Genomic DNA, 16,268 nt, shown 5'->3' with positions numbered 1-16,268 from the left:
CAGCTGAGCAGATTATCTGCACCATGTTGTTAGGCAGAGATTGTGACCAAAGGGTCAGTGTAAGCAGGCAGACCAGTAATCCCAGGGTGAGGCACATTTACCCCAATAGGTGCACACTGTGTGCTGTAAGCCTTCCGAAAGTAATCACAGCATCTAAGCAGAGCTCATTGTTGAGTCATCTTGTCCCGCCTGGGTCCTTTGAGTACACTGCCTCGCCTTCTTTCTCTCTCTCCTTTCCCCTTATCAGTGCTCTTTTGGTTTGCGGAGGGTCATGCTTTATCATTCTAAAGTTGTAGAGAACCCAGGCACTTAGTTGTGCTATGCGCTGCAAAGCAGTGCGCTCCACATTTTGAAAAAGTTTTTGTTGTTTCCTTTTTGTAATCTAAGTGGCATTAATCTACCACACTTGCATCATCTCCTTACTGCAGTGGGCACGATACCTGAGCAGCTCGGACACTGCTGCTGTGGGAACCCGCAAGGCCACGAGTCACGAAGCCGAAACTCTTCCGGGGGTATGTTCTTTTTCTTTGGGGTTTATGTCGATATAAATTGCCTCTTTACTTTGTGAAGCATCTTAAGACCATTTGACAGACGCAGACCGTATGCCTGGACAGTCCCTGTACTTTATTCCCATTCACATCGTCTTTGCACCATTATTGTTTATTACATTCTCAATGGGCCCATGCCAGGTGATATAATTCTGATTTGACAACAAAAACAGCCTATCAGCACTCCAATAATTTAAGAAATTAGTGTAATTTGCATATATAAGCAGCGTAAGAAGAGGCACATGACTTCAGCAGGTTCTTATTTCTTGGTTTCTTTATTGAAAAAATCTACTTAAAGACAACCATTGCCAACGCGTTTCGACCCAGAAGGTCTTCTTCAGGGCTACAAATAAGTACATAATATATGCATTAAAATAAGTACTGACAACACACAATATTTGCATTTTAAAACCAGTGCTCAAACAAACACTGGCGAGAAATTATTGAAAGAGCAAATCATATTACCAAAATATGTCACAAAAGGTAACCATATATACAAATATTTACATTGCAACAATATATTTTCTCTGATTTATTTGTCATATTTCACATAATTTTAACCTGCTGAAACTTTTGCATGGACCGGGAGACTGACTACAACTAAATGTAATATTTCAATCCATAAGAATTTTTTTTACGAGAAGTTAGGTGACTCATGTGCAAGAACCTTATACATATTTTTGTATATATTCAGCATAGACAATCAGGGAAGAGTCATAATGTTACCAAGTTAATTCAATCCATAGGAACATTTTCAAGAGGAATGTGACAGCTCATGTAAAACACCTAGTACATCATTTCATATATAACCTAAGCAACCAACCGCGACTCATATTGTTACCAAATTCATCAAAGATGCTTACCAGTAACGCCAATAGCAGTTTTCTTTAATTCATTTCTGTGTTTTTTCTGCGCTTCTACTTGAATCCTTTCTCTAAGATGGAAGTACCAGTTAGACCTGAATAGTTCTGATTTGAACATAGATTCATGGCAAGGGTGTACTTTTCTCCTTTGCCTTGAGTTAGATCGCCAAGCTTTTGCCTCTTACCACTGTGCCCACTACCCTAGAAGGTGTGGATATATGGAGCACTATGCCCAGTACCCTAGAAGGCGTGGATACAAGGAGCAGTGAATCAAAAGGTAGATGCCAATTGTCTTATCGACCTCAACCAGCGAATGTGCATTTTGGAATCGGCCTCATTTCTCCACTTTCAGTGATGGTATAAGAAGAATCACAGCACTGTACATGTAGCATACACCATAAACTGTTTGCAAGGACATTGTATTACCGTTCTTAATGAGTTTGTATTCTCAACTGAAGTACCATGGAAGGCTGCTCACTAGCTGCTGTGACTCTGATGCCATTGAGAAATGCAGTTGTTAAATTACCATAAGATACAGCCTTGACCATGCATACATTGAAAGCAGAAAATTGAGTACAGGCCCATCTCGTCTTCCTATTGTTATTTTTTTATTTTATTTTGAGTATTTATAAAGCGCAACTGATACCTTGCAGGCTTCCTGGCGCTGGAGAATACTCTACAGAGGAGAAACCATAGTGAGTGGCAGACGGGAAGATTTGTCATACCTAAATTGAAGCCCTATCATTTCTAACGACATCCGCATAACCACACTTCTACTCCTACCACCCATTCCTTACACCTGCTTAGCGTTATAGCATTTTTTGAAGCAATGATGCCAGGTTGTCTGCATCATGTCAAGCAAATACCCAAACGTAACACAGTGCAATCCAGTGCCTTTTGTGGGACTCATAACCCCTACTTAGCCAACAACTACCATGAATGTCCATGAATTCTATATGCACATAATAAACCTTTTTAAATCCCTCTTTCATCTCCCACACCCCTAGCAACACATTGTGTACACGTAAGGCCATTTTCTGAATCCATCACAGATGGATGCTCCCAACAATTTACACTTGGCGATTTAACACCCACCACATACTCCAATTAACGTTTAGTTTGCCTCCTGCCCCTTGCCCAAGCCTTACAGGCTTATTCCGCTCAGAGGTTCTTACCCCTGCACCTCGTGCACAGATAAAGAAACACTTCTTTCTAAATCTTCAAGGGCTAATTGGGCTCCTTTTGCAGATTCAGCATGCGTGCTCTCTCTCCACGTGAACAGAGATAGATGGGTTTGCACACAGCAGCTGGCAGCCCCATTCATCTTTAATACCTTCTCCCTGGGTCTCCCTCGCGTCATGCTGCTACTGTGACCTGCTTTTCAGTGCTGGCTCCTGGAGAGGCGGGGAGCACACGTCCTGCCGCACTCTTCGAGCAGTCCAGCTGTTCAGTGGGAGCCCTGCCAGCTGCCTCAGCCCCCACAGACACTGCTCACGTTGTGAATCATTTTCTCAATGACTTTCCTCGGTGCATGTGATCCCAGAGTGAGGCTTCATCATCCATTCATGCCATCTGGCCAGATACCGAACTCGGAGACCCAATTAAACTGTGAGATTCCGTCTCAGTCTCTCTGTTTTGTGTAGGCACACATTGTGGTTGTTTTTATTTTGTGCCACATACACACATTTCTCTAAAGTGCTGCAGCATCCACAGTGCCTTCCGAGGTTGTACAGTGCAAGCAGTATTGTGCTTCACTTGAATGTGACATTTTTTGTTGTTTCGACTGTTTGTTTGGTTAAATAGAAGAGATCTCACTTGTCTTCTCCCCAGGGTCTCCGGCTCCACCGTCACATTCACCGCAGTCTCTGTTGCTCGGTGCTCGCCTCCAGAGTGCTCCCACTTTAACAGATATCTACCAGACCAAGCAGAAGCTCAGGAAACAGCATTCGGACCCGGTGTACCCTTCCTATGCGGGGTGCGGATACAGCCACACGCCTCCACCCCCCAGACCTGTCAGTCTTGGGGCTTCGCCAACCAAGCATATGGGCACATCGCCCCGGACTTCAGACTGGCTCTACAAATCTCCCCTTCCAACCATTATTGGATCTCCCACCAAGGTTTGCATCGATCTCTCTTTTTTATGTGCATTGTCTAAGTGCAGGGGCACTTTTTATGTATCATTTTAAGATCTGACTAAATATGTGACTCTGCTATGGCTCAGTTGGCATATAACGGGCACAAAGCCATGGTATACCATGGAGGTATAATGAAGTAGTTGCTGCAGTTGTAAGATGACACAAGGTCTATGTATGTTCACATTTCTTTCAAGTAACATACATTCATATTTGGATGCGTAAATACCAAAAACCGAAATAAGTTTTGAAGATAAGTACAGTATAATATTCCTAACCTAGTGCTTTTGGCAGAAGAGGGTGATGAATCTACAACATTACAGGATTCAAGTCCATGGTTACACTGGAGTAATGTGCTTCATTTGGTTGTATAGTATCTGAGACGGAAGCTCTGCTCAGAGAACTTTGCAGATTGTACTTAGACATAAAGGCTGTATCATGGAGGGTACAGAAGTGATGCGGAAAAGCTTTAAACAGTACAGGGCAAACATGACTCAAAATTCAAGGGCGACCCATGACTGGACAGCTGGTTCTCACTGGAGTGGGTTTCCTTTACCTTGTTTCTGACGAAATATGTGCAGCTTTAGAGCGGGGCTCTATAATAAGGTACAAAACCCATTGCAAACTTTGCAAGTCGTGCTTTAAAGAAGAAAGATGAACATGACATACTATCATACTATCACAGATATCATGGTAAGACACCTTTGAGCAAAAGGCATATTTTCTTGGCCACTCCCTGTGAAAGCAGTAGTGTAATGTGTGAAATGCACAGCCGGTACTTTTAGGTCTCTATCATTCCACTCTTGTAACTGGTTCTAAAGTTGGGAAAAGAGGATTCTTCCTACATGGAGGAGTAGCTTAAGAAAGTTAATGCAACTTTGACCCCATTGGCACAGGTTCAGGTCCTGGTGGATTCTCTGAGCCTTTTATTTTTCAGAGATTGATAAAAATACGTTCCACTAAGGCGGGGCAGTCAGCCATGGTCTATCAGTAGCATCAAGAGACCCACCGAGTTTAAACATGCGTTCTACAAATACCCTTGTTCTGTTGTAGAACGTTTTTCAGGTGCCCTGGGATATTCAGGTTTTACCGGGCCACTATTGTGGCAATCTGGGTCTATTACCATTGGTGTTCTGGGGCTTTTACTTAGTACTGAGCCAGTCTCTCACCACCATAGGCTGAGTCCTCATTTGAGTACTTTTTGACTGTAGCGCTCACTTCTGTTCCGTACCGGCTGCCACACACCCAGCGCTCAGGACGATCACCGGGAATCTCTCACCAGCTGCAGCGAGACGCTCGAATGAGCCCAGCGCGCAGGCGCGCTCTCACGGCTCCTGCGGCTCGCGTCTCTCGCGACTCTCGCGTCCTCAGTCATCGTCAAAGAACCCCGCAGCAGTTAGTAGATGCGGAGAGGGAAGGAAACGTTCCCACAACGCCCAAAACACTTCCCCTGGGGAGAGGATACACAGAAGTTCGGCAGGACGGCGCTGTAAGGGCTCGTTAGCCTGCGAACCTGGGGGAAGACTAACCTTGGCGAACCTCGGCTGCAGACCCTGCAGGCGGTGGAGGAAAAGGCGCCAATAAAGAATTCAAATACGATTATTGATTCAGTAGCCCGGCAGAAGGAGGGCCCTGGCAAATCTGGGTACCCAGGCGCTGATTGGACTACACAGTAAGGTTTTGTGGAACATTGGACCTTGACATGTGGTTTTGAGTGTGTGTGACAACAGACCGAGGAACAGAGGTAAGTGGGGTGTAGTCTATCCAAGTTCTACTCGTAATTTAAATACAGGAAAATTGTAAATTTGGTCCTCCAATACAAAAAAGCTAAGCCTGGTGAGAAGGAGTTGCTCTCCCCCCGTAACAGCGGGAGTGGGAGGAAATACCATAATTCCAGGCCTTATCAGTGCTAATCCGAGCCCGGAGAAGGAATATATAAGTTAATAAAAATGGCACCGGCTAAAACAAGAGGCCGTAAAAATTTTAAAACGGGGAAAAAGCCAGAGAAGAACTCCTCGGAGTCCGGGGATGATAATGAGATAGGTATTCCGGATGCAGTGCTGAGTGAGCCAACAAGAAAAAAGAAACGAGCCTTAAGAGATACCCAATCCTTGTCGCTAACACCTACATCCGTGAAGCTAAAAGGAACAAGCAATGACTTGTCCGTATCAAACCCAATTAAAGTCTTTCTGGAAAAACACTTTAAGGGGAAGGATGTAACCAGTAAAGAGCCAAATGCTGTCATAGATATAGACATAAACTCTGAGTCCAGGAGCGACGATGTCTTAGCCTCCCTGAATCAGTCCACCCTTAATTTATCAGGAGTACTGCTGAACCCACGTTTGTCTTTTTCACCTAGATTATTCCAGCAGTCAATTGAAGGGGATTTAGAGGACGAAGATGATGACGTATCCATACATACTAATGGTCTAAGCTCAAATGTTCAAAATGGAACTATGAAGCAACCTCAGGAAAATGTGGACTTGAATGTGGATGTAAACTGCTCCTTTGATCTAGGAAATGAACATCTAGGAAATGAACATTTGCAATCACCACTGCATGGGCTTGAGGTTACAGGAGCCTCTAGTACCTCTATGCTTGAGTTTGTGTATCCTCCAAAAAACCCTGCAAGGCTTGCTAGTGATTTCCATAATAAATAACAATCCTTTAAAAATTCAGGGGGACCAGTCTAAAGCAATCTTGGGTGAGCTGACCCAAATTAGAAGTTTAATGCCAGCCCTGGTTAGGCCAATATATGGAAGCCAGGTGGGGGACGGCAGTAATAAGGTGGAGGAAGATGTGTTAGGGGCCTCAAACTTAATGAAAGAGGAACCATCAGTATATATATCTAGGCAGCCAATGATTGTGAAAAAATGGGGGGAAACGAGATATCATACGGGTAGATTCCCAAGAAGGGAGGCTACTCGTATAAAAAGTTGCCTGGAAAAAAACCCTACCAGGATCTTGAGTAGAGGGAAAGGAGAAACTGAGGAAGTAGGAGGTAACAAGGGGGGAAAAATTCAGAGTTCAAAGGTGAATAATGTAAAGCCACAAATGGAACAGAAAGAACAATGGAACAGATCAGTAAAACCAAAGCCTAATAAAAGTGGGTTGGCTCCTATAACAAGGGAGTTAGAGGTTAGAGGAGGAAAGTATGAAAAGGAAGCCTTCAGGATCTCGAGAAACGTCAAGGTGCAGCAGGGTCGGGATTGACGACAACAAGAGGAACCAAATGTCTATGAAAAGGGAAGCTACCTCAAAGGGGGTTAACCACGGGGCCAGACAAACAGGCTCTAATGATCTATGGATTTTCCTAAAAGCCGAAAATGGTGGTAAAGCTAGGAAACTACACCCATTAAATCGATCTCAGCTTTTATACATAATGGGTAAATGTGCAAGTCTTGGGAGTATTGGTACAATGGACCTCAAAGAAGTAGGATTTGTTGCAAGCAGCACAGGAGAAGAGGCGACTAAAGTCCTCTTTCATTCTGCTTGGGTGAAAGAAGCGGTGGAAAAAGCGAAAAATGAGTTACAAAAGGAGGGGATCAGACTGGTAAGGAAGTAGGAAATACAGGGACAGTATTTCCTGACGAACCATGCTGGTCTAGGCACCCCTAGAATCTAGGGAGTACGATGAGGAGGGATTTCCAAGCGAAATCGATTAGGAGAATGGGTCGTCACACAGCCTTTCAGTTCTATCATGGAATATAAATGGCTACAAGAAAATATCGGCACAGATCAAGTTCGATAAAATTATAAAGAGTAACGACATTGTGTGCCTTCAGGAGACATGGCTGTGTGACGATACCCTTAGTTATAGAAGGATTTGCCCAATACTCTAAAGCAGCAAAGAAAAATAATCTGGGGAGGCCATCAGGGGGTCAACTAACGCTAATCTCCACACAGATAGTCAGGAGGGTTGAAAGGTTAAATTTACTTAGTGAGTGGGCACTAAGTTGCAGAATCCTATTGCAGAAGGCAGATCCCAGATATGAGGGAATATGCAATATGAATGTGCATATACATAAGGGAAAGCCCATGAATATAAGGAGAATTTGGGTAGACTGAAAGAAGATCTGGAGTCAACTAGTGGCAAGCATCTGAAGGATTTAGTACTAGTAGTAGGTGATTTTAACCATAGATTGGACCGCAAAAAGGTAGATAGTTGGCACAAAGAATTGCTAGAAGCACATAACATTGAAGCTGCACTCTTTCCAAGGGGGGAGCTCTCACAGCAGGATGAGTCACTTAGTCAGCTAATGGGGTCCTTGGGCTCGGTATGTGCAAATGGAAGATTTCAGCAAGACCAGCCCGCGGGAAAGAGTTTTGTGAGGGGCCAGCAACCTTGCCCAATAGATTATATGTTCTGTCAGGCCTGGTGCTTTAATCAAATAAGAAATTTTGAGGTGGCGAAAATGACAGGTAGTGACCATTTCCCTTTGAAGTTAGGAATACGCATTCCGAAATGTAGAAGTAGAGAGAGAGTTCTACAGGTCCATGTGGATTACCCCAAACGATTAACAACCTGTATATCAGACGAACAGATAGAAAAGCTTGGGCTAATTCAACAGTCAATCCCAACTGAAGACATTCATTCTAATGCAGGAATCCCATGGTTTGAATTGACCATAGGTAAGCTGGCAGATTCCCTCAAGAAGGAATTCAAGGTAAAAAAGTCAGGACTGGGCAGCTATGTAGTTAATAAAAATAGGAAACCCTGGTTTGACGAAGAATGCAGGGTAGCTAAGACCCTGATAAGACAGAAGGAGAGAAGAGTAAGGGCCATGTTTAAAGTGGACCTATATCAGACACTTCAGCAACTAAGGTTAAAGTATAAAACATTAATTCGGAATAAAAAAAGAAGGTATGAAGAGAAATGTTGGGCAAATATGTTGGAGGTGATTGAATTCAAGGATGTGAGAGGGTTCTGGAAATTAATCCAAGAGAGTTTGGGCGGTAAATCCGGTTCCTTGACCTGTATGGTCCCGGAAGATGATTGGGTAGGCTATCTGAAAGAAATCTATGGAAGATGGCCGACACAACCAATACCGGAAACCTTAGGTTGGCCACGGATGAGGGATGATATAAAGGACTACTTTACCCCAAGTTATATAACGGAGATTATAGCTAGTTTGAACCTTACCTGTGCCGCAGGACCAGATAACCTCCCGGCAGTGATAATTAAAACGAGGCCTGAATGGTGGGCAGAGTTCTTTACAAAGATGTTCCTGGTAATCCTGGATACGGGAATCATCCCAGAAAGTTGGAAGGGCGCAAATATTAGGCCTATTCATAAAAAAGGGTAGCCACACAATACCGAAAAATTATAAGCTTATAAACCTACACGATATAGGGGTAAAAGTCTTTGCAAAAGTAATTTTAAACTTTTTAAAAGATTGGGCAGAGGAAAACCAAACCATCCCCCCGGAACAGGGTGGGTTTAAAGCCGGCCACTCTACTATCGACCATTGTTTTGCTCTTTGGGCCTTAGCACCGAAGTCAATGGAATCGCGGGGTAGGTTGTTCTGTTATTTCGTTGACTTCCGTGCAGCCTTTGATCTAGTGGACCGGGAGCTGCTGTGGGCGGCCCTAATTAGTCAGGGAATTCCTAATGATATACTGCGGCTGCTACAAATGCTCCACACTAAAAAACTGGGCACAGATAATTTTAGACATAGATTGTAGTCTATCAGGGAAAATAGAAATTGGAAATGGTCTACGTCAGGCATGTGTATTAGCTCCCCTGTTGTTCTCCTTGTTCCTAGCAGACCTACCATCAATGTTGGGGAACACAACTGGGGCAAGCCCGAAACTAAATGGCAAGCAGATAGCATGCCTACTCTATGCCGACGATCTGGTGATTATGGACCAGACCGAGGTTGGCTTGCAAAGAAAATTAAATGCTTTCAATGACTACTGCTTAAGAAAAAAACTTGTGATAAATATGGATAAGACCAAAACATTGAGCTTTGGCCGGAGGAAAACTGAGTTCTCATGGTGGATTGGGTCAGAAAAAGTGGAATCAGTAACAGAGTATAGATACTTGGGGTTATGGTTCCAGCAGAATTTGAAATTAATACCCACTTAGAGGCATCTAAAGTAAGAACCTCTGCATCGATTAGCGGTCTGATATTGTTTAATAAAGCCTATGGTGCTATGACCGACAAACCAGTGCTAAAAGCCTATGCTGCTATTGTACCCCCGCATTACTTGTATGGCGCTGAACTGTTGTTCCTAAGTGGTAAGGAAAACTGGGATGTGGAAGAAGGTAAAAACCTAAAAAAGTTATTTACGCTCCCCCGGTCAGCAATGGTTCAGGCAGTAAGACTGGAACTAGGCCTGACTTCATGGGGTATACAAGTTGTAATGGCCCTTTTGCGCGTTTGGCAACGCCTAGAAATAGGCACAATTACCAAAATATCTCAATGGGGCAAAAATGAAATACAGGACAGCGAACTAAAATGGCCAAGAGAGACCAGGGGGAAAGTAACAAAGCTATGCTTTAAGATGAGAGTTAATGTGTGCCCTACTGTCTCCGTGGCTAATATTGATAAAAAGTTACTCAGGTCGACGGGGAAGGAAATATCGCATGCACATGACAAAATCTATCTTGCAAGTAAAACTTCGACCAGTTTTATGATTGATGCATGGAATAGTGTTTATTGCTTCCCCTACATAGATAAGTTACCGGACCGTCGATTACGAAATGAGGTTCTGAGGGTTAGAATTGGGGTTAACCCTTGTTATATGAACAACTCGGTAAAGTGGGCCATGATCAATGAGGAGGGAACCTGTACTTGCTCTCTAGGGTCTAAATGTGATATGCTGCATATCTTATTTGATTGTCTGAAGTTTTTGGACTTGCGTATCAAATTTTTAAAACCGATTCTTATGAAATATGATATTAAAACTAGGACCCAGGCTGTGACACTGATGACAGAAATGTCCCACTTAGATATTGCTGTGGCAATGGGGAAATATATGCAAAAAGTGAAGGCAGTTTTATATCTTTTAAACGAGTTTTAATAATTAGTATTTTTAAAATATGTTTTAGGGTTTCTATGTGTGTTAATGAAATGTTTTATTTAACTCTTTGGATGAACTTTTTATCGATATGTATTGTTTGTGGACCAACGGTCCAAGTAAACGTGAAACAAACTTGAACTTGACTACTGAGCCCAATAGTGAACACCAATCACACCCCTTTAGCCATTGGCCCACAGTGTAGCAAAGTGCAACAGCCCAAGCCCTACTCTGGAAGGTGGTGTGGGGTTGAGACTCTGAAGTCAACAAATCATTCATTTTAAGTTGATAAGCCAACATCCTGTTAGTGTTTGGTCTTTGATAGAGAAAAAGTACTTTACTAGTCACATACAACTCAATACTGTACATATAGAGACAGCAACAGTCATATTATACTTCTGCAATATGATTAATGCGGATGGTGGAGATAGCTCAGGCTGCTTTTGTTGCACAACCTTCAGTGGTGCACTAAATGCAGAATGTTGCGAACAGTTAGTTTCTTCACGGGGTTGTCAAGAACACTGGTTGTCTGTAGGAAGGTGATTTTAGCCTGGGGCAAAGCTTTCACCAACTTCTTCCCTGTTGTATAAGTTTGTTACTCCCCCCGCCCCCTAAGTTTGGTATCTTCCCCAGTTGCACATGACCTAATTGTCAATGTCATGCCTGACAAGACATGCAATGCCTGAGTTGTCTGTTGACAGGCTGGTTGTGTTGCAGGCACTCAGCGTGGCTCACTGACTGAGGATGGCACTGTGCTTGCCGCGGGCTAGCCGGTGCAATCTGTGACTTTAGGGCCTGCACATACTGGTTTAGGTCTCTGGCAGCAGCAGGATCCCCTCGAGTAAGGTCTGCGTAAGGGTTGCAGTGCTCACGGTCCAGCAGATCGTGCTGATTGGGTGCAGGCCTCCCTGTCACAGTAGTGTCTCTACTCTCCCTCTGAATATTTCACAGGAGAGTATGCATCATAGTCCGGTTCTCTCCCGCCTGGGTGCTTCTTGGTGTATGGCTTCTTCAGAGAAACTTGGATGGGGTCGCAATATACAGCACCCTCTGGTTCTTGGCTTATTTGATTCAGTTCATGCTGTTGTAGTGACTGCGGGGCTTCCAGACCTCATCCGTGCACAGTGGTGTAGGTCCTTATCTTGTGGTGCAGCAGACCGCATTTGTTTGTCCTACCATTTCTCTTCTATTCCCCTTCTCCTAGTTTGACTTTGCCAGAACAACCTGTGGATATCGCACTTGACAAGGAAATGTCCCACTTAGCTACGTATTACCATGAGGGAGATAGCCCTTCTAGGGAACAGTGGGGCAGGAAAGGCAGGGAAAACTCTCCAAGCATCAAAAGGGCCCTGTGACACATCAATACCTGAATGTTTATCCACTGCAAAGGATCCATGGAATGTCCTGGAGGCGCCCTGTAATTCACATGCATGTCTGGGACATCCTCCAGCACTCCATTTTAGGTACCACTTGGATGAATGACGAGCTAAGTGGGGTGCCAGTGTGGTCGTTACCACGAATATATGATGTTACCACGAATACAAGTTCCACGCATGGCAATACCACGCAAATTTTAGTTCGCAAGTGGCTTTACCACGCTGGAATTTGCAACGATGGATTACACCACGCATTTTAACTTCCATTAAACACAAATAATAAAGATTATTTTCTTACCTGACACCTTCCTGTCTTTCACCAGCAGCCCGTACTTCCATCCACCATCGAAACAAGCGTCAAAACACGTCTGCCAAAATTAAAAAAGGACTGCTATTTTGACGTAACGGCACGTCTTTGGGGGAGGCACTTTCCTTTTACCTCGTTGGTACTGAAGTGCGTTTTTTTTTTATTTAATTAACCCGCTCCTTTGTTTATTTTTGGGGGGGAGACCCCCCAGGCCCCCCCAGCCCCTCCCCCAGCCGACCCCCTAGCCAGAACGTATATGCGTGGCAAAGACTGTCGTTGAAGGCATACGCGTGGAAAAGACGTTTGCGAGGTAAGTGCCTCGTAGTAAACGTCACGCGTAGAAAAGCCTTCGTTGAAAATGATGTTTCCCGTTACCACATGTTACACACTGAACACTCGTCGTCTACACACAGGAGTAATGTATCCACGTGATATTAATGTCCTACATGGATGGCCTACAGACATGGTTTCTGTGGACCCACAGACCAATTAAAAAAAATCTAGAGAGGCCAGTTAATAAGTCTCTCTGGCAGAGATAGGAAACAATGTCTGTTATGCCACCACAGTCTTATCGCTGCCACCACAATCAGTCATCTTCAAGCTGGTGAGCTGCCGGTAATCACGTCCTGTAAGGAGGGTGCACATGTTGTACCGCTCCAGACCACAGATCCCTGCTCGGGGTCATAAACCATGTCACAGAAAAGCCTTCAGCACCCTGCTTTATTGTTGTGTATGGAAAGGCATCCAGGCAGGAGAGTTTTCTTCAACTTTGACATCTGTGTTTTTTAATGCTTACTTAGAATTTCTCGTGATGTGTTAGTGCTGAGACATGGGCTTTCAGAAGTATGAGGGTGCTTGGGTTGTGGCTGACTCTGGCCCAGCACTTGTTGACCTTTCCGATGCCAGACCGAGATGACTGCTCTTTCCACAACTCAGCCGGGAATCACCGCTAATCAGTAACTGTTCTGAACCAGCCCATCAGTGACTGACCCATACCCAGCACTGGTGGCTGGGATGTAGATCTATTCCTTCCTCTGCCTGCCTGCGGTCATGCTAGCCCGCAGGTTTCTGCTCCAACTGGGCCCAGGTGATTCTGACAGATCGAAGAAATAGGGGCAGCTCGGTAAGCTCAGTAACTGCACCACATAATGAAGGCACACATATATTTAACACCAGTATTGCCCTCCTCAAATGACCAGCTGCCAAATGCTCACAAATCATACATGAAGGAACACAGATGATGAGAGGCAACACCTAAGCAAGGAAAATCAATTAGGGCATCAAATCAACTATTCGGGTAATTGCCAGTATTATTCGAAGAGTCCAGTGTTGCTTGAATGTTTCTTTTTTATTTTCTGTCTTTCAGTCTTGAAAGTATGACAAACAGACGCAACCACATTTTTCGTCCCAAACAACGGCTTCTTCTGGGCATAAAAAAGTCTTGTTTTGGTAACAATGAAGTTTGTTAGCAGCAAGGTCGTATCAGGGTCCGCAGATCCAGCGTTATCCAACTCACGTCAATGTTATGTGTGATCCACCGCTTATGGTGAACCAACATGTGACCTGTTCGCACAAGCGAGTAATAGATTCTGGAAGCAGTAGTCCCGCCTGAGAAGTACTTTGTTCGGCAGTGCCGTCCGGCTCGCCTCGCCTCGCTTATATGTTGCCTCTCATCTTCTGTGCTCCTGATTCTGACAGATAATTGCAATGCTGTCTGGTTTCCCCATAACATGTGTTACAGTGTGACACCTTCGCCCAGTCTGGACTTTTCAATCAGCAGCCCTTGGCTCTGTGGGACTACAAGTTCACTTTTTTAACATTACGTTTGGCTTCAGAGTTTCGCAGTGTTATTTGCTAATATGGTAGAGTACACTGTGGATATCGCACTTGGTATATAGCTCTAAGCAGACATTATTTGGCAATTATATAGCTCAAAATTGGCCATTAATCTGGCTGTGACTGACTGCTTCCCAACTCTTTCTACGGTTCATAGGCAGATGCGGAAGAGTCAGTCATTCCTGCAATAATATAGTGCAAAGTATTGGCAGGGCAGGTCAGTTCTTCCTAAAGGCATGTTTACTCAAAGCAACTCGGGTGACTCCTTTGAAAAGAACCCTGATACACAAGCGTGTGTTTTTTACTGTTCATGGGATAACAGACGATATTAATATCTGTTACATTTACATGCAGCTCAAAGCCAACATAAGGATACCCTTAGCAAATATTAGGCGTGGGAGGACAGTGGATTTATTAAGGCTCTTGCATGTGTGTAAAACATCGCGTGCCCTTTAAGACTTTACTTAAGATGTGTTGTTTGATGTTTGTAAAAGTCTTTCAGCCAAGTAAGGACAAACTATTCATGTACCGTGGTAACGGTCCTGATTTCAGGCTACAGTGTGAAGAAGGCAAACACTTTCAAGTCAATGCAACTGCAACTAGAAGCTAGTAATAATATGCAACTGCAAATCAACCGGGCAGCTCGGCTTTATATGGGGTTAGCCGGGATGCTCTGTTTTTTTTTCACAATGCCTGGTATTAGAGCATCGTTTTGTGAGGAAGTGAAATTTAGAGGTTTTCATTTTCAGCGAAATTGTGCAAAGTTTTGCCATTTAAAGGTTATCCTAATTAAATGTCTTTCATTGTCTAGGCAACGGCTCCCTGCAAGATTCCGAAAACGCAGGCGTCTTCAAACTTACTGGCGTTGGCAAGATGCCAGGGCGTGGGGGATCCCGCTTCCTCGAAGGACATGCCAGACCAAAGGGACTTCTCACACTTTCTCTGTGCCCATGGAGCAGAGAGGCACGCATCTGGTGAATACTGCAAGACCACGTTTGGGAGGTAAGTACACTTTCCCTTTCAGACCCCACTTGTAAAGCTGTTAACCGGCCTGCCCACCCTCAGTAACCTTCAGAGCTCCTGCAACTCTGCTGCTCCGAGTGGGAAGGTTACGCATCACTTGGATATCACAAAACTCCAGAAAATGATAGCAAACCTACAGTTTCACTACGGAATTATCCCAAGGTAGACCTAAGTAGTCAACATGGCAGAAGAGATCCCAATTATTTTAGTGTTCCTGTGTAGGCATAGAAGGCCTGTAGTAAGTGGCCCTGTAGCGAGACGTCTTGGGATGCAGAGTGTGTGGTAGAAATGAATGTCCACACAGTCTCTGCCACAGTGTCCTTCTAGCTGCTTTGTCCAGTGGTTGTCTACGCAGCCTCTGTTTGTGCGCTGTCATCAGACACACTTCCCCTTGCTTTGCTTTGTCTGTTGGTGTGATGTAACTCGGGAGGAAACGCAGCAGATTTTTGTTTACTGAGATCACTGTTTTTCGGTGGTAACCATGTAGGCCTCCGGATGGCAGTCTCTCTGAGGGACAGTTCTTTTGCAACCTTTGCGTTGTGCAATCCGTGTGCTTCTGGGCACAGGATCAATTCTGTGTACACACATCTAAGGTTCACTGCTGATTTTAACTTTGGCTGTATACTGGGGTTAGCCCTTTTCAGAGCACAGACTGTGACGCTTTCCTTAATTCTTGTTGTGGGAAAAACCTCAGACAGCTGGTGTGTGGAAGTGCCCTGCGAGGAGTTAGGTGCTAATCTTGGCCTTGTGGTGTTCTTAATCCGTACCGTTTCTGAAATCAGCTTCTCAGTGCTTTCGATGCTAATTATTCTGGGCAGAGAATGAATTTGGGAATTCTGGTGGCTGTTTCCTAGCTCACATTACTGTTCTGGCATGGTTCAATTTCAGTGGAAGGCAGATTTGATATGCTGATCATTGGGAACACTTTTGGAATAGATTTGCAGCGTTAATTAAATAATGCTTTGTTATCATGTATACATTTATAAATATTGTTAAAAAAAAGAAATTAGTTTCTGTTTAAGGTTCCGCTCCGTTAACACTGGCTTAGCATATCGGGAAACCTGAATTCAGATATACTGTATCGCCTACAGTGGATTGTGTTATCTTCCATTTTTAAAAAGCCTGTTTGTAGCTGCGCTGATCCTATCATACATTTTGCA

General features: G+C 44.1%; 1 protein-coding gene across 1 annotated transcript in view; it reads left to right on the top strand.

The window, feature by feature from the left end:
- The window catches only part of ULK2 (unc-51 like autophagy activating kinase 2), a 480,539-nt gene that overhangs the window by 305,898 nt on the left and 158,373 nt on the right, over positions 1–16,268 (top strand). The window contains exons 14-16 of the mRNA XM_086948387.1: positions 429–512; positions 3,242–3,528; positions 14,897–15,087. Of these exons, the coding sequence (XP_086804513.1) occupies positions 429–512; positions 3,242–3,528; positions 14,897–15,087 (562 nt within the window). The remainder of the gene's footprint in view (positions 1–428; positions 513–3,241; positions 3,529–14,896; positions 15,088–16,268) is intronic.

This window comes from Lissotriton vulgaris, unplaced genomic scaffold (assembly GCF_964263255.1).
Source record: "Lissotriton vulgaris unplaced genomic scaffold, aLisVul1.2 SCAFFOLD_740, whole genome shotgun sequence".
Lineage (NCBI taxonomy): Eukaryota > Metazoa > Chordata > Amphibia > Caudata > Salamandridae > Lissotriton > Lissotriton vulgaris.
This window is presented reverse-complemented; position numbering and strand designations above follow the sequence as displayed.